This window comes from Bacillus rossius (assembly GCF_032445375.1).
Source record: "Bacillus rossius redtenbacheri isolate Brsri chromosome 4 unlocalized genomic scaffold, Brsri_v3 Brsri_v3_scf4_2, whole genome shotgun sequence".
Classification (NCBI taxonomy): Eukaryota; Metazoa; Arthropoda; class Insecta; order Phasmatodea; family Bacillidae; genus Bacillus; species Bacillus rossius.
Window position 1 is genome coordinate 21,505,461 of NW_026962011.1, and position 26,420 is coordinate 21,531,880.

The 26,420-nt window shown below is 36.4% G+C and overlaps 1 protein-coding gene across 4 annotated transcripts in view; it reads left to right on the forward strand.

Annotated features, from left to right (window-relative positions):
* Nucleotides 1–26,420, forward strand: part of LOC134542342 (protein Pixie) — a 50,226-nt gene that overhangs the window by 20,343 nt on the left and 3,463 nt on the right. For 2 of the 4 annotated variants that reach the window (XM_063386501.1, XM_063386503.1), the window contains exons 6-10: nt 6,291–6,412; nt 6,746–7,030; nt 8,559–8,674; nt 15,334–15,530; nt 17,171–17,405. In XM_063386501.1, coding sequence (XP_063242571.1) covers nt 6,291–6,412; nt 6,746–7,030; nt 8,559–8,674; nt 15,334–15,530; nt 17,171–17,405 — 955 coding nt within the window. Of the gene's footprint in view, nt 1–6,290; nt 6,413–6,745; nt 7,031–8,558; nt 8,675–15,333; nt 15,531–17,170; nt 17,905–26,420 lie in introns of those variants that run through there. The other 2 variants (XM_063386500.1, XM_063386502.1) reach the window with 1 other exon arrangement.

Here is a 26,420-nt window from a genome sequence, read left to right on the forward strand (position 1 = left end):
ACTTCACATTCACCACAGCAGAGTTTACTTCAGTAAGTTCACTACTAAGCACGTTTCCGACAAGGGAGAGTTTGTGAGCCCAGCACTGGATGTGAGCAACATGATCACCAAACAACACTTGCAGACTTGTGACACATTTGGTCATGTATCTGGCAGAATCAGTTACGAGTCCCATGATATTCTGGTACTTAACACCATACTTGCTAATACAGTCTGTTATAGCCTGAGCACAAGTTGTAGCGTCTGCCTTCTGCAAGAAACTAACGGAAGCAACTAGAAGTTTTGCAGTATCAAATATTGCTGTATTAACTTGAAACAGTATTACAAAAACACACCTTCCCTTGCTGTCAGTGGTTTCATCACATAGTATATACAAAGGATTTTCTGATGCAACATCTTTGACTTTGTTGAAGTGTTGTTCTGCCAACTGAGGTGTATATTTCTCCCTTAGAGTTTTTACACATGGTAAATCTCCACCACCTAAAACCAAAAGAAAAGTCAGATAATTATTTTATTTACAGATGATACTTTTTATAAAATACATTTTGTATAGCATATACAGCTATGTTTTATGCACTACAATCTAAAATATAATTAATTGACATACTAAAATCAAGTTATTCTATGATTTCTTGAACTACATAATAAACACAGGTTTGAATAAGAAATGCATCATTCTAATTATGGATTTTATAACCACATTATAACTGGAACTACATAATAAAGTAAATTTAAAAACTTCTCACCTTCAATGAATTCATTCAACCACAACTTTATGTTTGGATCTTCCAATTTTTCCAGGGGTATATTTGCTTTCGCGAACGCCTCAGTTGTCTTCAGTGCCAAGTTTTCAATGTCTATCTTTCGCCGTTTGACACTGTTGAAATTTTCAACAACATATGTCTGCAATTTCCTATCGGAAGGACCACTAGAGAATTTTTGCTTGGCATTCACATGTTTGTCACTTTTTATGTGCTTTGCCACAGAATCTTTTCTCTCAAATGTAACTCTGCAGTTACAGTATTTACACATTAGTGTAACAGCATCGGATGCATAAATACCATCACTTTTGAACTCATCAGTTCGTTGCCTTGCACTAACCACATTTTTTGGCATTTCTTATGTGGAGCAATTAACATTTAAGCCTGGAAATGTTGATAACGGCAATGTTTACAAGGGTATATTAAAACAACAAGCAGGCAGCTATAAAAAAAAATAGTTAGGTCGCCTGCAGCATAAAAGACGTTCTGAGCGCTAACATATAAACAGAGGATGTGGAGCGCCGGAGGAAAGATAGATGTTAGGCAAGGGGAGGGGGCAGCGGAGGAAAGATAGATGTTTGACAAGGGGAGGGGGCGGCCTTTCACGGCAGTAACAAAGCAAGGAGGAAGGCTGAGGCATCCTGTGGCGAGTTCCATTAGCGCTGTCTCCCTCCCTCCCTCCCCCCCCCAATCGTAAATCCTTTTCAGGGAAAGTCCAAAGTGTCGTCACCTGTCACCCCCCTGTCCCCTCTCGCTACAGCTTCACGGAGACATTTCCAAGGCAGTAAAACCAACAGCGTCAAAACAGGCATAAGTAACACAGTTTAGACGCAAAGCATGTTGTTTTTCAACCAAGCTTACTCACCCAGCACTCTGCCGACATTTCAAAAGCCACAAAGAAAAACAAGAAGAGGTCAAAACTGACATAAGTAACGCACATTAGACGCAAAACGTGTAGTTTCTCAACTAAGCTCTTCCAGCCCTCTGTAAACATTTCAAAAGCCATAAAGAAAAATAACAGTGGCCAAAACTGGCACAAGTAACGCATTTTAAAGGCAAAGCGTGTAGTTTTTCAACTAAGCTGTTCTAACCCTCGGCCCAGCATGTGAAGATACCGTGATGGTTCTTGGTATTGGGGAGAAGAAACGTAACATTCATGCTTTTGTGTTGAAATTCGTGACAAAGACGGAAAAAATGAGAAAATCACATTTTAGCTTCAAAACATCAAAATTCACGTTATTTTTCGGGTTTATCGCGATCGCGATTTTTTCAGGTCCCTATCTATAACCTATAAGCAGACTACAGAAATTAAACACTCAAGAGGATTGTATTTTGAACTATCATAACACACCTCTATGAACTTCAGTATTCACCATAACAGATGAGGTATATTTATAGAATTGGTCTCTTTGCTTAATCTTACATGTTTTAAGTTATTTTGTTTATTTGTGTCTATTTTTGATCGCTTCTAACGTTTGTCAACTGCCCAGTTTCATAAATATTTAAATTGTAAAGAATAACTAGATGAATTGTTCATTTCATGTACAGTAGAACCCCGATTTTGCGAACACGGATTTAACGAAAACAGCTATTTAACGTAAAGGTTTTCAGGAACCATCAAAAAACACCAATTTATTAAAATATTAATATAGATTTCCAAAAAATGAAAGTAAATTGTAATGGAATATTATTAAGAAATACACTCTGTGGTATCAGTAATAGAATGGAGGTACTATATATTAATATGTGACTTTGTATCATCTGTCCAAACACGAAAAAATAAAAAAAAATTGTTCAAATTGCTTAAAAACTCCGGGCGCTGTAACTGAATTGCGTAGGTGCGTGCCATTGCGCGCACCTGGATAGATAGACTGTCCGCGACACATGACGTCATGAAGGGTTTCTTTGTCCGCATCCCCCTCCCCCTCCTCTATTCTTGGCTTGACTCACCACGTTATCTTCCACTCACGCCCACATAGTAACAGTGCTAGGCAATAATCTCACGTTTCCAAATATTCCACTTTCCCATCCTCCAGGTTTTTTCAACTTGTGACAACGTCACACCAATACGCCATTATCATTATTCTTATAGAAGTGTAAAAGTAACGAAAAAAAAGCGTACACGTATGTATTTGTTACTATAACAATTAGTACTCGTTACTATCGTATCGTTACGTTACTCGTTACTTCTGATACCGCATAACATGCTATGTTATGTTGCAGCAACGAATCGAGTCGTATTGTGTACGCAAACAGTATGACGTCGCGTAAATAATAATAAATAGAATATAAACAATTAACAATATTTCATAATTAACAGTTTTTGTTAACCAAAAACAATTAAATATCATTAGAGCGGCTTTTTTATATTATCTCTTTTAAGATAAGAACAAAAAACGTGAAAATACGCGATAATAAAAAACAAAAACATAATTACATATTTCTAATTTGTAAACAATACTTTGTTACGTTGTTTCTGTTCCAATCTCAAACTTTTTCTACACACAATTCCTTTAATAAACAAACATTGTTCTTTGTAACGTAAATACATCGAATACGCGCGCGCATGCGTAAAACATACGAAAAATGCGAGTAACGAGATGCAGCCGTGTGTAACGTTACGTTACTCGTTACTAGATGGCGCACCCGTTACTCAGTACCGAATACATACGGTTTGCTACTCTATTATTCTCAGTAAGAGCTTTGTGCGCGGTGTTTAGTTTTTGGAATACGTTTTTTATAAGTGCTGCGCAGCTCAGCGAACAAAGAGAGTCAGCCGGCGGCTACGCCGCGCCGTAACAGCAGCTGACCGAGTACAATGACCTTTCTCCGCGTACGGCGCGCTGACGGTAAATTTCCATCAATTTGCGGCAATTTTTTATTTTTTACTGTGACGCAATGTGTATGTAGCTCGTATTTGTTATAAACGCTGCAGGTTGCGACTGTATTTTAATAAACTTTAACGTATTTCTTACACTTTTCATATTTTTAACATTTTTTTTAAATTTAATGCCTCATTTTTCACGGTTTCTGAAAATCTGTACGTACGACCGAGGTGTACGTACGAACCGGGGGCCGTACGAGCGAGATCAAAAACGTTGCAGATGGAAAGTTGACGAAGTCTGAGATAGCACGGCAGCACAAGATATCAGCGTCGACCCTGTTTACGATATGGAAACGTAGGGACGCGATTATGAGTGTGGGGGTCATTGAAAATCGGTAAATCGGATTTAACGAAACATCGATTTAGAGTAAACATTTTCGGTAACCGTAGCACTTTGTTAAATCGGGGTTCTACTGTATGTACTTAGTAGTCCAGTGTGTGAAGAATTAAATGTTAAAAGCGTGTTGGATCATTACTTTTTTTTAACCAAAAGATTAAGATTGTGATTTTTTTGTGATTACTTGTAGTGATTCAAATCTTAATGTAAAAATTTACGTACGTAGTTAATTTCAAAATAATATTTATTTTTGTTACTGACTTGAGATCTTGATTGATAGTTTATAGAATCAGGTGATATTTTTGTTTTTTGATTTTACTAATACTGTTGTAACACACCAAACCTAAGAATCAGGTGATATTTTTGTTTTTTGATTTTACTAATACTGTTGTAACACACCAAACCTCTTGACTAGCTCATCATTGGTCTATAGTGCACGTACATAAACAAAATATCTTCACGGACTCTAAAACACAAATCATTGTTTGTATGTACCGAAATAAAAATATTAAATATTGTTAGCAAGTAAATCCCTTGGTTGCTTGCAGCTCACAGTTCAAGCTGAAGAACTGAGTCCTTGGATAAAAAACTAAGTTACTCGATTATTGTTTTAGACTGTGAGTCTAGACTCTGTTCCAATGAATTCTAAGTTAAAAGTTCCAAAACGGTTTCAAGTTTAATCTAGTCCGGATCACAGCCACAAAATGTTTCATGAGCCCATTATTATATTGATTTGAGCCAACACCCAACATGCATCCTATTGGTACCTCTGACAGATGTGACGGCAACCCTTTATCATCAAAGAGATATAAAAGGGCGCTCATGTGATATAATCTCTGATATATGATAAAAATTATGCACTGAAAATATCAGCCAATTATGGCACATGGAAACAGCAATTTGACTAAATAGTAAATCTAGTCTTTCTCACACTTGTCTCTCTAATTATTACTATTGCATCAGCCAGTTTTCAGTCAAAAAAAAAAAAAACTAAAGAAAATTATGTGAACATGAATTTACGATTGAAAATTAATACAACAAGCAGACCTTAAAAAAATTATATGTGAAAGCACTTAAAAATCAGAAAAAAGTTTTAAAGCAATGTAAATTATGATCATAAAACACATTGCAAACACATGAATACAAAAAGGATGAATAGCTTTTATTTAAATCATACCAGAAAACCTAACAATAGTACTGAATATGATCAAACAATCTAATTAATCATTAATAAAACTGATTTTGACATTGAGGAGGGCTATAGTCTGGTTTTCTACATTGTGTATGTTCCTTGGTCATTACTTATTGCTATACTGAGGAACGAATACTTGTATGCAAGTAAAGTCTTGCATCCTAAGGGTTTGTATTTAAAATATTGGTATTCAAGTGAAATAAAATTTAAGACAGTTTTATTTATTACCTACTGTTTACATTATTCAAATAAACAATTAATGTCTAGCCACAAATTAATCTTTCTTTCATTAAGTTCATAATTTATTCTCCCCACTGGAGCTTGGCTGGACAGTGGTTCTCTCTCTACTTCTTGTCTCTTACAGCACACCTCTGTCTCAACACATTGCCTCGCACTACTCACTCATCTGCTGCCCACACAACACAGTCCCAGATGCATCAATCTTCACACACGAAGCACTTAGCTCATCTTCCACTTTCATACATCAAGGAGTCACTTGCCCTCTTCACTTCACTGCCCTCGCAGGTCAGTTTCTCAGTTTGTATACCTGCCATGTCCTGCCCTGGAAAGGTCTCGTAGCCTTCTGAAGCCCCAACTTAACACTAGAAGGTCTGGGAACACTGGCATCCTTTACACAGATGGGACTGCGGGAATGTTCCCATGAGAGCCATAGAGAATCCAGCAGTCTCAATGGGAATGCACTGGGGAAAGGGAAGGGAGTAGTGAGGTGCCGCTGCTAATCAATTAGGTGTATACACGCCTGGATCAGTGCTGCTGCATGACCTTGAAATGCACTCTCACCTGCTGTGAGAGGGGAAAGGTGAATTAAATGTGTGCTAGTGTGCTAAAGGGTGGCTGTGTGCGCTAATACGTCACGCTTACATAGCAAGGATCACAACCCCGGCATGACTACAATGTATGACCACGAGTCAGTACCCAAGTGATTTAGAGCCCATTATAAACCTGAGGGTCGTCGCCTTAAGCCTCTATATAACCTGACATAAAACCCGATGACAGAAACAAACACACATGTGCTGTGTATTTGTTGAGGGCGCATCTCGTGTCACCGATGTTACGTTCAACACTGCTGTAAGCTGGCTTTTAACATGTTTGCAGGTTCATCATCGTAGTGGAGCACGACTTGTCTGTGTTGGACTACCTATCGGACTTCATCTGCTGTCTGTACGGGGTCCCCGGGGCTTACGGCGTCGTCACTATGCCCTTCTCCGTCAGGGAAGGTGTGTGTCACCGTTTATGTGTTTCATGACAGTTTGCAAGGTGGCTGTCAAGTTCATTTTTTTTTATATTTGAGAGGTTGTTGAAAACAAATTGAGGAATTGTTCAGAAGTCAGTTTCACTGAATTTATCACAAAGTAGCTTGAACCTTGCATTATGGTTTAACAAACTTATATGCTATCTTTGCAAAGGGACTTCCTGGTTATAGGATTTTCAAAAGTAACGTCTTCACTTGTGAGTAAAATGAGGACAACATTCCTTTTTGATGCTACATATTTACTCTTGTGTATTTTTAGGCCCGTGCATTACCTGAACACGCATTGCCTCTTGTGCAGGGATCAACATCTTCCTGGACGGGTTTGTGCCCACGGAGAACCTGCGGTTCCGCGACGAGTCGCTGGTGTTCAAGGTGGCTGAGAGCGCGACGGAGGAGGAGGTGAAGCGCATGAACCACTACGTGTACCCCAGCATGAGCAAGACGATGGGCAGCTTCCACCTGCAGGTGAACCAGGGCCAGTTCTCCGACTCGGAGATCTTGGTGCTGCTGGGCGAGAACGGCACCGGCAAGACCACCTTCATCCGCATGCTGGCGGGCAAGCTGGAGGCCGACACGGGCTCCGGTCAGTGCCGCCGTGGGGCTCGCGCTCACAGTCACTTTGCGTGCCGTTTTACTTTTGTTGGTGGGAATTATGATTTTAATATTCTTAGTATTTACGGGGAGGATAATCACCTTCAAAACATTATCCTGATTCAGTAAGTGATCTGTGTTTGAACCATAAAACTTACCTTCTGTTGCTGTTTAACTTGATACAAAGTTTTCTCTCAAGTAAAGTATAGATTTCTGGGTCCTGTTACTAGTATATGAATGAATGGCATAACAATTTTTTTCTCCAACTCATTTTTAGTTATCGGTACTTTTGAAATTTCCATTAAAACTCATTCGAGATTTATTCGGTATCAACTCCACAGCTCTACAAAAAAATATATTTTAGTGCCTGCATTTTTTAAACTGATTTCCATTCTATTTGGAGTGCTGGTTTCAAATATGAATACTACTTTTCTCCATCAGCACTGCTTTTTCAGATTCAGTTTAGCTAATTTATGAAATATTTTACTATACAACTCTTTAGTTAAGATAAATTTTTTTTATTGATTGGTTCTCACTTTTTTTCTTCCTTCTTCCATGTACTACTCTCAGCTGATTATAAACAAAAAAGAAGAGTCATTACTGAAATTGTTAAAAGAGCTTACCTTGGGTACTTTGGCATTAGGCTGTGTGGCCAAGATAAATATTGGGCGCCTCACATTGTTTGTAAAACGTTTAGGAAAAAGTGGGGAACATGGCATACCTCAGGGAAAAAGCATACAATATTTTTAAATGAAATTTTGAGCTGTTATTGCTCCTTTGCATACTCTATTACTATTATATATACAACACAGTTATATAAAATTTGTACATATTTCACCATACGTTCTGGAGTGGACATTAAAAAGAACTTGATCCATTACACTGTATCATTTTACGCGAAGCTTCGAGTAAAATGATGCATTTGTTTGGAAAATATGACCCACAGCAGAAAATTGAGGAATAAAAGAAAACATTTATTTAAAGATAGCTTAGTAATTTCAGGCCTGTGCGAATATTCAAATTCGAATGCTAAACTATTTATATTTGATTCCAATACTAACACTTCCAAATAGCAAATATTTGTATACTGCATAGCATACCTCGTGAGTTTCTCTTATACCAACGTTCAATGTTGAGGTTAAAACATTTCTGCAATATAAATACCCTTTTTTAATGTTTTAATGGGGCTACTGTCGTATCTTACAACAAACAAAAGGTAATGAGGAAAAATCTAACACCACATTTGTTTTTAGCATTTAAAATACACATAAATTCAGTTTAAAAAAATCTGGCAACAAATTATGTGTTAGCTATGCTATTTTTGTTAAATATTTTATTGCAATGATTGTCATTAACTATAATACACATTTACTTTTGCAAAAATAAATCAAAATAATATTGCTAGAAGCAGCAGGTCAGGAAATCTCATGTACATTACAAACATGCCATTTTTATTGTGAAAGTACAGTAAATGTGGGTAGTTTTGCAACTGGGTTGCAGGAAAGTGGTGGTTTGTGCAGGCAACATCCCTCAGCTGAACATCAGCTACAAGCCACAGAAGATAAGCCCCAAGTCGCAGGGCATCGTCAGGCAGCTGCTGCATGAGAAGATTCGCGATGCGTACGTGCACCCTCAGGTTAGCTACCGTGACCCTTAACACTATTGTTTTTGTACACTAGGACTGTTACTTGCCTATGATTGGCTCAACTGAATATGTAAATACCGTATTGGTCCGAAAATAGGCCGACCTTTTTTGCCAGTTTTGTCAACCTTGAAATATAGAGTCGGCCTATAATGGGGCACTAGCCAAAATAGTATAATTAAACACATACATTTCAAGGAGAATCACTTATGCTTATGGCATAAAAATGTTATCAGATATACAATTCATTGACCTAAAATTACGCCATACTTACGTGGAATTAGTAATTTTTCCAACTTAGATATTTAGTAAACACACTTAACCCCAAAAACGTATCATATTTTAAGTACACAGATGTGGTCTTTTGCAGCACATAGCTTTTAAAAGCTCAGTCTGGTTAGTTTTGAACTGTATTTAACAGGTTGCGGTAATTTTTTTTGCTTGTAAAATGTGGTATTTACAGTAAACAATTAGTAAAAAAACAATTTTGTAGGGGTGTGCGGGAATAGGTTTTTGTACTTCGGGAAATTTTCGGGGAAAATAAATTATTCCCGCGGGAAACGGGACGGGATCAGGAAAATTTAAAAAAAAAAAGCAAATTTTTAATTATAATATGAGAAGATGGCCATTTAAACGTTTCTTGCAAAGTTAGTTGTTTTTTTTTGCTGCTATTTCTTTTGTCTACTTCACTTGCCCTTTTTTCAGCGGCGACTTCATATTTTTTAGCATCCTCAAATTCTTTTTTTATAGCCAGACGTGCTACCATGCTCGCATCTCAAAAAAGTTTTCACACGAGACACACTTTGCCAGGGATTTATGTCTGTCAGACGTTCAAAATACTTCCAAACACTTTTAGGTTTACAAGTAACAAGCTGATCGGTTGCGACATCCAATATTTGTAGGCTGCTAGTTTGTTTTAATATACAACAGCATCGAAAATAGGAACAGATACTTTGCACAAGCGTTAATAACGTAACGTCAGCCGACAAAGCCCGCCAAACTAAACAGTAAACAACTATTATTTTTTTCTCCCAAAGCAAAATCATAGATGTTTAGATACTCGTGAGCAGTGGTGTAAAAAACTACGTGATTTCATATTTTTCAAAGTGCCAATACAGTTCTCTACATCGCCACTGCTATCAAGTAATGAGAACGGTTACGCTTCGTTATGTAACGCAAGTCTAGTATTTCTTATATCTTTGGCGAAAAGGGTGGATTGCGCATGTGTTTAGTTTGTGTCTAAGGACACAGTGGTTTTAGGTTAAGTATTCGATGGTGATGGCAAAAACGCTATATAACTGACTATTCACGTATCTTGCAAATTTGTACCATTGAAGAAATATATTTATGAACGCATACAATATTTAAGGTACTCCATGTACGTTTTTTATATTCCAATTAGATATGTATGTGTAAACGATTATCATAATTCACTGCACACCACAACTGTCGCTACGATCGGCATACGTTTAAAAGATGTTTTGCGTTTAAATAGTACGGAAACCCTTCAAAAATGTACGAATCCATAAAAAATATTGATGTAAAAACAGTTTGAATTGATAGAAAACATTTTCACATGATTAGTAAACATTTGTAAATTTTTAAACAATTTCCCGAAAAATTCGGGAGTAATAAAATTCCCGCCCGGCATTTCGGGAAGCCTATTTTCCCGACTTTTTTCCCGAAGCGTCGGGATCCCACACACCCCTACAATTTTGCCATAAGGTTATTTACTGTAGTATGCTTTATTTACTCTTCTACTACAGGAAAATCAAATGGCACCAGTGTTGGCAACTTGTACGAATAAACACGAATAAACAAATACCGTTACATACCAACAGTAACAAGAACAATAAAACCTATTTTCAATATTGGCTGTTTTATGGTTTATTTATACATGTTTTACATGAAACCATTTTGGTTTTTTTATGTCGAAATTAAACATACCAGTAAATATTTTTACGTCACAATTTCTATGAACTTAGAAAATGTAGCCATTGCCGTATAAAATGTTGGCACCACTACAAAAGAATGTGAATATAAACGGAAACACAGCTCCGGATCTAGCTCATTGGATATTGTGTAATTTGTAGGCCTGTGCGAATATTCAAATTTTCGAATATCAAAACCAATAGTTTATTATTCGTATTCGATTCGATTTTGAATACTAACACTTCGAAAAAACGAATATTCAGTCATTTACGAAAAAGGCTGAGCGGGATCACTGAAACCGGGAAACATTTCGGGATCACAAAGGTTTCTCTCGTTGGGCGGGGGCAAAAGTTCCGCGGAATTTTCGTATGTATGTGGAGTTATTCCACTACATCTGGCCACGTAAAGCCCGTTTTAACACAGTAATTCGGAGCGATAACTAACTTATTTTATGTAGAAGAATGTCGTAAGGTCGTTTAAAATAGATTTGAACTGTCAACATACTGATAAAGATAAATACGTGTCTGTAAAATCCACACAACCGGGACGTTATAGGTGAAAGTTTTCAGATTAAAGGGTGAAACGTGGTTTGTCGGCACTGTAATTTCGTTCCGAACGTGACGGTGAAGAGAAAGAAAATTGTATAGACCATGTGGAAAACATCTGGCCGCATACTCACAGCAAAGACTCTAAAAGCTTTAACATGCTACGTCAAAGTTTTTCAATAGGATAATACACAGTAAACGACAGGATGCAGGCGGCAAAACCCCCCCCCCCCTCCCCCCACCCCACCCTTCCCAAATTCCTCACTTAGTGACAGCTCAGGCAATTATCCTGTCCCGCGCGTCAAAAAACAAACTCTTGCCAAGAACTTACTTAGCTTGCGATCACGTTACATGGTGTACCAAGATTGTGAAGTAAATGTGTTTTCTATGATGGTAGATCCATGGTTCAAAGATTCACTAATTGAGGATGAAAATTTAAAAAAAATATGGGTTGAAAATATGTGCAGGGAGGTATGTAAGCTGTGTAAGCTGAACACAGTAGCTGAAACTATAACTGAGACAAGTGAGGCTACAAGTGAAAATGCCTATTAAGAAGTCATCTCTGTGGGCCTACGTGAAACCTTCAACAGCAGCTCAGTCTACGCTTGCAAGCTACAAAGAAACTATCCAAGGAGAAGTAAACGAATATCTGGCAGCACCCTTAATCCCAAAGAATGAAAATCCTTTTAGTTTCTGGTCAGAGAAGGGGGCGCACTTGTTTCCGAAACATAGCTGTGGTAGCAAGAAAGTACTTGTCTATACCTGCCACACAAGTGTGCAGTGAGAGACTTTTCTCAACAGCTGGCAACATTGTGACGCGTAGAAGAGAGAGTCTACTACCTGAAAATGTAGAGCAGCTTGTGTTTCTCCACAAAAATTTAAATTAGCTTATATGTAGTGATGTGACAAGACACTTTTTAATACAATCTAATTATAAAATTGGAGAACCTTAAAATTTTAAGTACTGTCAGTTTTTTGATTCTACATACATTGTATCAGTAAATATGTACCTGTTATCATATTGTAATGTGATGTGATATAACATGTTTTATGGGATTTCAATTCTCATTCCAATTATTCGTATTAGAGAATAATTTCGTATTCAAATTCGATTTGAACTAAAAAACTGATATTCGCACAGGCTTAGTAATTTGTAATTTCTATATTTTAATAATAGGCCTATGCCTATGTAAATGTAAACTCTCAAATATTTTGGTAAGTAAGAATAACACATTATGTCAGTTCAATAAATACTAACTTAGTTGAAGTTTTACTGTGGTAATATACTACTGATAATCATTTTAGTTAGTTAAAATTTATTTTGCCCTGATTTTGAGTGTGCTGTAGAAGGGGTCAGCCTATTTTCGGACCAATACGGTACAAACAAAAAAGTAGTGTTGGTACTAGATGAATCATAATTAGTGATGGGTCGAATCCCATTTTTCCCGAATCTGAATCTTGAATTTGAATCCCAAACAGTACCTTGAATCCACCCCTCGAATCCGAATCCAGATCTCAAGGGTTATTTATAAAATAATTTATAAGTTAAGAGAAAAAATTAAACATTATGCAGAATTATTTAACCCTTTAAATTTTTATTTAAAAAAAAACAAGGATTTTGACACGGTCTGGATCAAAACGATTCCGTTTTTGGTCACACGTGTTTCCTGCAGTGCTGAACATACGTTCAGAGAACACTGTCGCAGGTGGTGAGCACAATTTTTTTTTTGGACAGTTTATGTAGCCTGGGTGAACACGCAGACTGAGTTTTCCAGTATTCGAGGATGTTTATTTCTGGCTTAACTGTAGTATCACGTAAGAATCTGGTCACTTCATGAATTGCTGTAGAATCCGACTTGGTGGATTTAAGGCATTCAGGCATTATCTGTGAGTACAGTGATTCATGTATCCACGGAAATCGGAAAACGAAATTTAACATCCGACGGAACAATATTTTGTAGCTACCAACTTGACATTTGTTTAAAGTCCCAAATGAAGATAAACGCTTTCCTGAAATATTTAATGGAAACTGAAAGGCGCCATCTTGGCTTCAATGGTTTTAGGCCATAAGAAATATTGTCGTGCATCTTTTAAAATTAAGCCTCACTAAAGCATAGTGATTAATATGCCCAAAGTTAAAAGTGATGGGGTGTCTTCTCGAGTTTACCAATTAAAATTCTTTATATTAATATTAGTTATTTTTTTTGTTGCTCAAAATGATTGGCTAACAAATTCATTGGTTGACCATCATGGAATTCTCAGATAATACATATTTTAATGTTGGTAGTCTACACAAACCAAACTTGGTCCTAAAAAAATTCATAAATAGAACGTTTATCAGAATATTTAAAATTGAATCGCGATTAAAATAATAATTGTATAAAGTATTAATTTTTGTCATTCATTATTTCGTTGTTATTACTACATGTGTGACCGTAACTTGTGATGAAAGTTGGCATTATTGTTTTATTACTAAGTAACAGATTTCTCGGTAAAGTTATTAAAAAAAATACAAGATTCATATTACTAGTCTAGATCCTAAATGTTCTTTATTTTATTTTTTACCATATTCTGATAATACATCTGTGATTTATGCCTTATTTAATGCCAATGTAGCGACAGTGCATCCATGTTCATGAATATAAAGTAAGTTTCCCAAATCAGTACATGCTTCATAATTTTTTTTATATAATAATGAATTCAAAGTACAATACAGTAGAACCTTGTTAATCCGTGATGCGCTAATTCGGGAATTGGATAATCCGGGGCGATTTAAAAGAGAAGAAAAAAAAGAGAAGTAAAAATTGTCAGCGCTTAAAATTAACGTCATGCGGGGCAGTGGGCAAACACTGCCAAACTCTGCAAAGCTGTTTGTACCGACCCTTTGTGTCGCCCCCCCTTTCAGCTGTCACATTTGTCACTCTTTAAACTTGAGGAGGATGTCCTGACTTCTGCTTCCCCTCTCCCTTTGTTTGTTTCCACCCACCGCGCAGGGCAGGCGCCTGGCGAGTGATGTGTCTGGCTGGCATTTGGTTGTACAAAGGGTGGTTGGTGGGAGGGGGGGGCTACCCAAAATTTATGTGGGCAAGGTTAGCACGATCTTATCTTTCTCTGAAGTGAACTAATGGCTAGGCACTTAGGCAGTGCTGAATTTTTTTAAGCGGAGACACTAATTTGAAGCCGGCCCTTACCGTGAACGGATTATCCGGGTTTATTTTTTTTTACATGATTTCAATTATCCGGGCATCGGCGGGTCCCAATTAACACAAATAATGGGGAGTTTACTATTTTTTATCTATCTGCTGCCAAGGCGCAGTAAGCCTCGGGAGATGTTACATCACATGACCTTGGCCTTAACCCAGCTGCACGCCGGTGTCTGAGAAGCTTGACAAGACCTTCCGGGCTTTTAATTGCTCGTCCGTGAAATTCGGTAATCCGTGATTATCTCGGTCCCGACCATCACGTATTAACGAGGTTCTAATGTACCTCAATAGAATGTGTTCCAAGGAAAACGTAAACAGTATTTTAAAGTACTACATTAAATCAATATTTTTCCTCGAATCCCGAATCTTTTCCCTCGAATTTCGAATCTTTCGAATACTATAGATTCTGTGGGATTTGAGGATTCGACCGGCCCATCCCTAATCATAATGAAGTGAACTAAAGTAGTATACAGTAAGTCCTCGGTTTACGCCGGGGTTACGTTCCTGAAAACCACGACGTAAATAGAAACGACGCAAAATGAGCCATGTTTCATGCCACCGGCCGGCCACGGCCCAAGGTCAGCTGGAAGCGCTGGCATACAGACGTGACAACGGGCAATGTTATCAGCAAATGACAACCGACAGCGTGGGAAACAAGTCCAACTAGTACTTCTCAGCTTTATAGAATGGTTATTTAACCAGCTTGCTTTATTACCTTTATTGATTGAAATATAAAGCAGCGGAGAGCAGGAAGCGTCCCTCATGATGTATGATAAGATAAGGCGGTGAACGTGTAGAAAAGGGTGGAAGGGGGGGTAATAGGATTGATGTCTGTGAGCGGTTTCGTGTGTGGCACAAATTCACAGACTGGTGATGCGTGCAGAGCAGACCTGAGGCTATAAAGGAGTGGGGTAGCATATCGTACTAGTAGTGTAGATTGGAGCTGATTCACGGCATGTTGGTGGCTGTATAGTTCATGACGGACGTGATGAAGCCTCTGCGAATGGACGACATAATGGACCAAGAGGTGCAGAACCTCTCCGGGGGTGAGTTGCAGCGCGTGGCCCTCGCTCTCTGTCTTGGCAAGCCGGCTGACGTCTACCTCATTGATGAACCCTCTGCGTACCTCGACTCGGAGCAGCGGTTGATCGCAGCCAAGGTCATTAAGAGGTAAGGTGACTCAACCAGCCTGCTTAATTTTTAAATTTTTATTCAGTGGTAAAAATAGTAGCAGCAGCGATACTTCGCAGAGTCTAGCGAGTAGCTTCAGTTCTACTCAAGTTTCATTTAGACGGCATGTACTTATATATCAAAATGGGAGAGGGACAGCAAGATTCTTAGTACCAAAAGTTTAAGACGTTTTCTACGTAATGGGTGTTTTACACTAAACATTTAACTTAAAAAAAAAGCAAAATTCTTGTCGTTATGTTCTGGAATTGGCAGCACAGCCTGTTTTCACGTTTTTTTTTGAAAAGATGCTTTAAATAGTCTTAATGTGTTCATATATTTAAAATGGAGTTATGTTTAGATAATATTGCGATTATGTAAATAATTTTAGTTCTTGCATTTTATGCTTTTTATGTAAAAGCAAAGACATATACAATAGAACATTTTTACGCAACCCAAGATTTATGAATTCTTATATTCAGCATATTTTTGTACATAATTGCATTACTTTCCCACTTTATGCAAAAGCATTTCCTACAATTTACATTGTAACAGCACTGCATTTAATCACTACAAGTTGAAAGTAAATATTGTGACGTGTAGGGAGTTGCTTGGCTTCTGGGTTGTAGCCGCGTCTAAGGCCGAGATTTCACTGAAGTTTGAGTCAACTTTGCAATCGCCATCAGGGAGCACTTCAGTTACCTACTGATGATGGTGACTGCACTCATAATGTACATTTAAATTATAGAACCCCTGTGCAAACACAGAAACAATTATGTACAATTTTCCTGATAACTGGAAAAGAATGGTCGTTGCATTTAAAGGTAGGATACGTTTTTAATGTTAAAGTGAAATATTTTTACATTGTTTACATTCGTGTTTTGAGCAGGAATTTAATATCATACGTTATTTTGAAGTTCGTTGTAACCTTGTAACGGAATTTCACTGTATATACATACATTTAAAGACGTGTTTATCTTTGATTGGCAAGTAACTAGGTACTTTTTTTTAATATTAAGTATGATTGAAAGTTTTTGTCGGTTAATGTACTTCTTTATTAATTTTTTATTTGATTCATTGAAGAGAATTGTTGAGATAGCAAATTGCTAGATTTTGTGGTTATCATAAGTTTCAGGATGACTATTGTAAATATCAAATCTAATTTGCTCTATTTTAGGCATTTGTATTGCAGTCCACTTTAGGTGAGATATCAAATTTGATTTCACACTTTCGTACTCTTCCAAGTGGCTGATGAGATCTGTGAATTTGCTGCTTCACAGATTGAGGATACACTTTGTAATTGTGCCATTTAATTTTGTTCAGCCTTTTTTTTTTTTTTTTTTGTTGTGCTGTGAGTTGTACAGACGTAACATCCTATGAAAAAAGCCGACCCCTGCTAAACACTTTTTATTTTCCTGTGTATTTGTTACATGATGTGAAAATTTTTTTTAGTGGGATTCCAATTGTCATTCAAACAATCTTTTGCCAGTTTCAAAGTAAGATTACAATTTGGAAAGAGGATTCATGTGCTCACTAATTGAAGTAGGTGCCTAGTCATGTAACACTCACCTCTCGTAGAACCAGACAGACTTTGTTGGAGAATTTGTCCCCCACTGTGCAGTAGTGATTGGGGGTGGTTCCAGGTTCATCCTGCACGCAAAGAAGACCGGCTTTGTGGTGGAGCATGACTTCATAATGGCGACGTACCTAGCGGATCGAGTGATCGTGTTTGAGGGGCAGCCGTCCATCCACACAACTGCCCACACACCGCAGAACCTTTTGGCCGGCATGAATCGCTTCCTGGAACTGTTGGGCATCACTTTCCGACGTGACCCAAACAACTTCCGCCCTCGCATCAATAAGAACAACTCTGTCAAGGTAGCTATGCAGCATGAATCAGCGATGCTTGTCGCACCTGAAACCCTTCTATTGAGTTAAGAACATTGTACATTGTGTAACAGTAGATCAGTTAAAAAAGCCAATTTGCAGGAAAATGCAAACTAATTTTCTTGGATTTGGTGGTAAAATTTAAAATCTGAAAGATTGCAAAGATTTTTTATGAGCAAAATGTGATAACAGCCAAATGTGCACTATAACGAACATTAGAAGTATCTGCTTTGGTTAGCACTTTTTCAGGTAACACCAGGGACCGGAAAGTTACTTTTAAAAAGTAACTCAGTTACAGTTACAAATACTCCATTGGAAATGTAACCCTGTTACAACTACAAGTTACACTACTGAAAATAAACCAGTTACAGTTACAGTTCTGAGAAAAGTAACTTTAAGTTACTTTAACAGTTACTTTGTGAAAAACTAAAAATATGATACGTAATATTGTTATAATTAAAAGCTAATAAAACATATTGTGCTTAGTAAAGATATATGTTTATTTAAACTGAAAATTTTTAAATAGGTCTTAAATTACATTGAGTAATTAGTTAACACTACAAAATTGTTCGCAGAACCGCACAACAAGCACTTCACAATAAGGTTATTTTTATCACTCAACCCAACTTCGAAAAAATTAGAATATGATGGCCACGGTAACGAAAATTCTGGACTGCTTTCTCGGCTTCTCGCTTCATTAGATTCTGTCTTTGCTTTCGCGCATGTGCACAGGTATGTTAATTAATTAAACAGCACAGCAGTAAACCCGCATGTCATAAATATTAAATAAATGACAATCAAAATACGAGCGCAGGCTAGCCAACAACAGTTTTACAAGTACAAGCAATACCATCGCAAATAATATGCTTGTCGGGATTTTCGTTCTGGGTTTGAAAAAATCAACAAATCGTTGTTCGTTCAATAAGAAATACATTTTAAAAATGTAACGTAAGAAGTAACGACAATTATCGTTACTTTAAGGCAGATAAATGTAATTCAGTTACAGTTACTGAAAACTTAATATATTGCGTTACCACGATCGTTACCATAAAAAGTAACTGTTACAAATAACGTCGTTACTAGTAGCACGTTACTTCCAGTCCCTGGGTAACACATTACATCAGTTGGATGCACACTCACCCTCACCTGCCTAGCATAGTAACTGAGTTTGTGGTGGATATTTTTTTGGCAGTTCAGGCAATAATGCTTTTGCCTAGCTAAAAAAAGATTGCCTCATGCTGCAGAAAGGGGAAAAAAAAAAAAAAAAGTTGCACCTTTTACACAATCATGCTGGCATTGAAAAGTGATGGTGAAGGAGGGTAGGACGTTATAGACAGTTAATTATTAAACGAGACTGTTTTCATATGTGCTTCAGCAAACGTTTAGACTTTGGCAGCTTGATAATCTGATAAAAATATAAAAGTAATGAAATAAAATAAATAGCAGTTGTACTTGTATTCCAGTGTCCAGTGGTAAGCTAAATAAAATTAAACTGAATAACTGTAAGATTTAAAACCACCTTCAGTATTTGGTTTCTTCACACAGTTCATATTTTTCCTCATAAAATCGCCTTTGAGCATGTTGCTCAATAATGCAATTTATATTGGATTATAATATATTGTTACAAGTTTGTAAGGATAGCACAATTAATTTAGTACAGTTATGTTATTTATATTAATTAGGGATGGGACGAATCCACATTTTGGTCGAATCCGAATCCTTGTTCGAATCCTCAGTGATTGTCATCGAATCTCGAATCCCAGTCCCACACTAAACTTCACCACATGTTATTAAAAAAAATCACACATTTATTTTAAAAAATTACATAGACCTATGTATTAAAAAAAATCACATGTGTATTTATAAAATTATAAAATAAGTGCATAGTGTATACACCTGATATAAAATAGAGACAAATAACCTCAAAAACCACACACGTAAGTTTGCATCTGTCTAATTCTCTGTTAAATTAATCCTTCCTATGTTTTCAATAAAATACGTATGTATAACAGGCACCATTAAAAAAAGTTACATTTTTTTCTGCAATTTTATATTATTGAAGGTTGGAAATGATCGAGTAGTTATGCTAATTGACAAAATGCAGCGTAGTTTACCTTATGTTTGTGCTATTTTCGTTACCTTTATAATACAGTTTAGGTATACAATTTTCTAGAGCTGAACGAACCTCAGTTCTCTGGTTTCAAACCAAACCGAACTGAATCGAACCATAGCAAAAAAAATTTCGAACCAAACCTCATACAGAAATAATTGTTTTAAATTAAAATGAACCGACAACCAGCATTTTGGTCTTTAATGGTGAGAAAGAAAGGTTCTCCAGCCATATGTAAAATTAAATATTATATAGCTTAGCTTTATTAAAACATTGAAAAACATATTATAAGTAAAGTTTATGCAATAAATAATGAAGGAAAGAATACAGTTTAGAGAAAATCATTTTGCATTTATGTAATTAGAGATGTACGAACCTGCAAATTTTTAAGTAGAGTCGAGTCGAATTTTACAATAATTAGATCGAGTCGATTCGAGTCTAGTTTATAGATCATAAATTCAAGTAGAGTCGATTCGAGTCTGAATTTTTGTTTGAATCTTTGACACTTAAGTCGAGCTTGAATATTTTCACTTTACTGCTAAGAGTCCTTAGATGGTTGTCTTGTTATATCATGGCCCACTTAATCAAATATATTTCAAATACAAGTATTAATACAAATAATTCATTTAGAATAAATTCTTAACTGATATAATACAATTCAATAATTGAGGTATAGAGCATAGAATAAAAGTATTTTCGGAATTTTTAAATTTTATTTAACAAATATCGCCTAACTGTGAAAATTAAAAAATTCTATATCTCCTAAAGTATTTGGAATTTCTTATATCCGCCGGCTTTAATGAAAAGAGGAATTTAAAGAGCACATAATAAAAGTATTTTCAGATTTTTAACATTTTTTTTCGCAAATACCGCTCAACTACATATTTACCTTATTTTGGACCAAACGAGTTAGCTGCGGCCTGCAGCATTCACGAGTCAATAAAAAAACAATGAATATAATTTAGGCTTGTTGGCGCGAAGGTTAGGGTAGGTTTCACACAATCATTAGAACATTTTTGAAAAGTTTCACTTATGGGAAGTGTAAGGCCGTGCTACAATTGGCGCAACTTTAGGCGGCGTTTATAGAAAACGCAAGAACGCAGAAACGCAAGAACGCAGGACGCGACAACCACAGGAAATTCACAGTCGTTTATAAAAAACGCAAGGACGCCGGCCATCGCCGTCAAAAAATAAAATTTCAGGAATTAGTCATGATAATGATTATTTTTAAAATCTTTGTTGTACTTATCGTACAGGCAGGGATTTTGGATAAGCTGAACAAGAAATTCATCAGCTTCCTCCATTGCGCTGTATTCACTAGAAGAATGCCAGCCCAAAACATAAATAAAGAGAAACAAGCGTAACAATTACAATCGCAGAGCCTTCTATATGCATTACATGACAGTTTCAGTTTCCACATACTAAAGCAACCAGTATAGAAGGCCGAAACGCAAGGAGAAAACGCAAGAAGTAGAAAGTTGAACAACTTCTGCGTTGCGTTCTTGCGTTATTGCTAGGGATGTACCGATTCGAATCCCGATTAACTTTAATCGCCCGATAATAGAGAATCGGTAATTAATCTTAATCTGCGATATTTCAACCGATTATTTAGACAAAATTGTCAACATTTTCTCATTATATTTATCATAGTTATCGCTTAGCATTATAAGAAAAACATGCCAATGATATTAATATATTCTTTTAACGGTAAATAGTAAACTCTTTTAAGATTAATTCATGAAACACCGTTCAGACTGTAGGCCTACACACGCGCTGAAAGTTTCAGAAACTTAGTCGTCTAATAAATTAAATTACTCTTATTTTATTCAATTGACGATTTTCTTCTAGCATGTATGGCTAGTATTTCCATTATTGTTAGCTCCATGTATCAAACAACTGCTTTGAGTACCGCTTGTAAAAAAAAAATACAACACATAAAACAGCATAAAACACAATAATATTACTCGAACAGCATCATCACAAGATCTCCATTTTACATTTAGGTTACGCACGTCATGTGATGAACAAAAACAATTTGGCCAACTTATCTCACTTCACCGGAATTTCCGTTGTATACGTGAACCATTATCTATTATTTTTTATTATTATTTAAGTCACTTTAATAACGGGAAAGTCTTCTTTACTTTTTATTTTTACCATATATTAAGAATAAATATTTAACTAGGAATAAAAGTTCACGATTGCGATAGATAGTTGGTGGTCGGTTGTAGGAATATTTCTGTTTGCGACCGAAATTAATTTTTCTAATATTGGTAATGTCTGTGTTAGCGAAGACGACTCGGTGACTGTAGATTTTTTATTGTTTAACTAATGCACGTCCATACATTACGTAAACGGAGTGACGAATTCTTTGATCAAATATTACAGTATATTTTGCTAAGTTTTCTATTTGTTGGCATTTACCAAAATAAATATTTGTTACGAGCTGTTATACATTGCATTCACTATTTAATGTTGCATAATAATCATGGGTACGCTAGTCGCAGTGCTGTGTGGAAATATTTTTTTTAGGATCCGGGCCGGACGATAAATATGCAGCGTGTAAATATTGTTCTCAAAAAATATTGCATGGTGGCGTACATGGAAACAAAAGTCTTACACTACAAGTAATATGTAGAGCCACACAAAGTCAATCAGCTTGTATTTCTTCACAAAAATCTAAAAGCTATTTATTAACTATAGCTATTAATGTTATGTGCAATGCCTTAGCTAGCTTACCAAAATCTTAAATATTTATGTAAATAAAAATGATTTTGTCTGCATTCTAAACATATGTATGTACACTTATGGTCCATGCCTCCATTACATCAATTTTAATCACAATTTTGTTCTCTTTGCTTTCTTTTTTAATTTATGTATGTAATAATCGGGCAAATATAATCGGTATTCTTAATCGGTTTGGTACATCGGCTGAATTTGAATTTTTTAGTGAATCGTTAATCGTAATCGGTAACCGGTTTTTCAATATAGTTACATCCCTAGTTATTGCCTGTCTTGCGTTTTATATAAACGTGCTGGTAGAAGAGTTAATGTTGTACTATTGCTGTAGTTGCGTTTCTGCGTTCTTGCGTTTTCTATAAACCCGGCCTTACAATAAATGTTCCCATAAAAAATATAATACATTTAAAGATTATTGCTACAACACTAACGCCATTACGTTGCCGGCCAATCGCAAGCTGGCACTTCCAACCAATACATGCTTTTGTATTTGTATTGAATAGTTACACTTTATAAAATACTTTATAGTTCAAAATTAATTTTAACTTGCCACTTAACTTGAATAGCAAACAATTATACAAAACGCAATCTCGCCGAACGTAATAGTGTAAACAAACACGGAAAAAAAATTCATGTTCGTCAACCTACACTTCCTAAAATTAGTGGAGCAAAGTTTTTTTAAATACCATTTCGTGATTGGTGGCGTATCAGTCGCAAACATGCGCACAAATATAACGCTACCGTTAATTTATTATTGTAACGTTGCGCCGATTGTAGCACGTATTTACTAAAAAAAAAAAGGATTTTTCTGCCGATATTATGATTATAAAATTTAATTAGTGTTTTGTTTATTAAAAATGTGTTCGTCTTCTTTGCTATGTGGTCACACCTGTTAAGTTGGCAATATGTAAAACTAAAATATAAATAATATGGCCGATTGTCGTCATTGTTTGAAAGTACGTGTTTCGGTCTTACGTACGTAATTTTTAGTGTCGGCCGAAGTCACGTAAGGAGATACAGTAGAACCCTGTTATAACGAATCTGAAGGGAGTAGTTTATATGTTCACTATAGAGGGGAAACTTTATATCTGGGAAAACTTTTATATTGGCAATGCATACTCAAAAGCAAAATCTTAACTACACATAGGCCGAAGCCATGAAAAGAACGAATGAAAATACTCAAAGCAACAGTTTTATGAGCAAATGCATATAATATTTTTAATGAACTACACTTTCTATTACCTAATGGTTCTTGGAAATCGGCGTATTATCCTTTTTTCGGGCATTTAATACTCTGTGACGTTATCGCAGCTTGAGAAAGAAGATTCAGCTTGTTTAATATTGTACTTAATGTGGATGTTGCAATTCCCAGTTCCTTTGCTATTAACACGTGCGGGACAGTGGGGTTGGAGTCTCCCTTTTCAATAATGTCCAGTTTATCTCGCACAGATAATGCCTTACGTTTTTTAACGCGTTTTTCACCTTTTTTATGTACGTATTTCTTATTGAAGCACATTTTCAGCTTAATAACACGTAATTATTTTTACCGTCAAAAGTAAATAAACGAAAAATAACGAGTCTGGTGCATCAAAGATTACAACGTATCATTTAGTATCGCAGTTGCTAAAGCTGGAACGAAATTTTCTCACTTTCTTTGGAAAAATTTTGTCCACAGAGTTCTATATAGTGGTAGTCTTACGAACCTTACCCGATCAAAATGTCCGAAACGTGAACGATAAAAATGAGACGTAAAAATATTGAATTTGCTGCTATAATGTACATACGTATTTGTGTGGCGGTAATTTATTTATAATTTTGATAACATAATAAATGTACACGTGTTCGCCCATTCTTTAACTATGCAGGGAAAACTATTTTTTATTTTCACCAAACTGATCACCATTTTTGGCTACATGTAGCCTACCGAGGCCACTCGAATACGACTTGTTTATAATATGAACAGTGGACAATCGAGTAGCGTATTGCTGAGAAAAACTTCAATGTGATCCAGAAGAGACGTTTTGTGAAAAAACTTTTAATTATATGAAAATATTTGAGATAAATGTGCATTATGTCGGCAAAATTTGTTCGTGGTACACGGGAAAACGTATCAACATTGACAAAAGTTGTGCGCTAAATCCAATAAATTAATACATAACCTCAAATCATTTTGCCGGGACTGAGACTGAAATTCACAATAAACGGGAATTCATTATAGGCGGGTTCACTATAAACGGGTTCTACTGTATTAAGAATTTATTGTAATTCAATTTTATTATATTTTATCATCGAGTTTTACCCAAATTTCCTTTCGAGTTTCGCCCCGTCGAGTAAAATAAACTCGAATGGCGAGCCGAGCCGAGCTGATGCTACTCGCTCGACTCGAATTTTCGAGTCTCGGCCCATCACTACTTTTAATTCATGAAGAAGTTCCATCTAAATTTCAAAAAGACTATCTTCCTTTTTCAGTGTACACTAACTTTCATTTAAAAAAATATAATATTATAAAGATGAACATTCAGAATAATGCCACATAACATATTTTTGTGGTAGACATAACCAAACATTTTTAATAAGTAAAACTTTTTAATAGGACATTAAAAAAAAGTCGAATGTGAATTAAGTTACCTATCTACATTACAAAACCCGCTGACTGCAGTTGCTGTTTTCTTGGAAGAATGCTGCTCGTCAGAAGAAACTTTAGACATTTTTTGGGGTGGTTCTGGGTCATCTGGGTCGTCATTATCTTTTCTCCATTTGGAAAACTTAAACGACGTAAGCCTGCTCATTGCAAATCACCTCAAGAACAATAATATTGTAAACGTAACGTAAGAAGTGTGGTTATAGAAATTTACGGCGTAAAAAAGAAAACACGTGAAATGGTGATGGCTGCCGCGACTAGGCTAGTCGACTTAGTACCGTACTGTAAAATTTATTTTCAGTACCTGACTGTTATAACCAAAAAGGCCAAAGAAAATAAATACATCCCAGTAATTTAAAATACGTAATCATTTCCTACCGCATTTGTCTTGTGTTAACTTGATCACGTTAGTTTTGCCGAAATACGAGAGTTATAGTACATGAGCTTTAGTTTAACGTACGGGGTACGCAATCTTTGGTGATTTTACAACACTTCTCGTATACACACTATAGTTAAAGGTATAATGTACAATACCTTTGGCATTTGTACGATAGTTTATATTATGTAGTACGAAAAATGCATACAAAATTCTCTAAAGTAAACAAAAAACAAAGCTCGCCTATATGAAATAATGCTATGCGAGTTATGCGACGATTAATAATTTTTTTTATATTTTGTCTGCGCTTGAAAATGTTGAGGCGACGATTATGCGATAAAAGTCGGACTATTACAAGTAATGGAATTTTGTTGTGCTGTTTTGTGAAATTGTCTGAAATGGGGGTTAGAAAATTAGAAAAAACAATTTTTTTTTTTTAAACGAACGTTCGGTTTTTCAAATATATTTTAGGAGGTTTCGATCCGAACTGAACGTAAGGGTTCGGTTCGGTTCGAAATTTTCGAACTTCGCCCAGCACTACAATTTTCAATTACTACCTAAAACTAGTAAAAACCCACCTCGAATCCTACGAATCCTCGAATCCATAGGATTCGGTATATTCGTCGAATCCAAGATTCTAAAATCCCATCCCTAATATTAATTTCTGTTCACAAATCACTATCAAGTATACAGTTCACACTCGTCACTGAAGCTAGGCTCAGCAGAAGTTCACCCCATACCTCCTACCTGTCCACAATATACAAAGTCTCGCAACCACTCGGTCACACATGCATGGTCCTGTCGCTCCGCGTCGTGCCGCTTGCATTTCAACTTCCACTGCACACTCGGAACTGCTGCAGAGGCCGACGTCGCCACTTTTATACCAGTTGGCCATCTTTCTGGAATGGACTGGAGTTATTGTGACATGTCGCGTCATTCATAGCCAACCTGATGCTCAAAAATCCAGAACAGTGACGTGAATAGCTTGTCTATTCACGCGGAGGCCTCTGAAAGCCCGTATAATTTCCTGGACACTTAAGGTGTAGATGACTGTGCTGAGGAAGGCGGGAGCAGGCGGCGGGGGGTGGCGGGGCAGGGCTGCCATAATCCCCAAAAGTATGTGTGTGTGATATCAGTGGC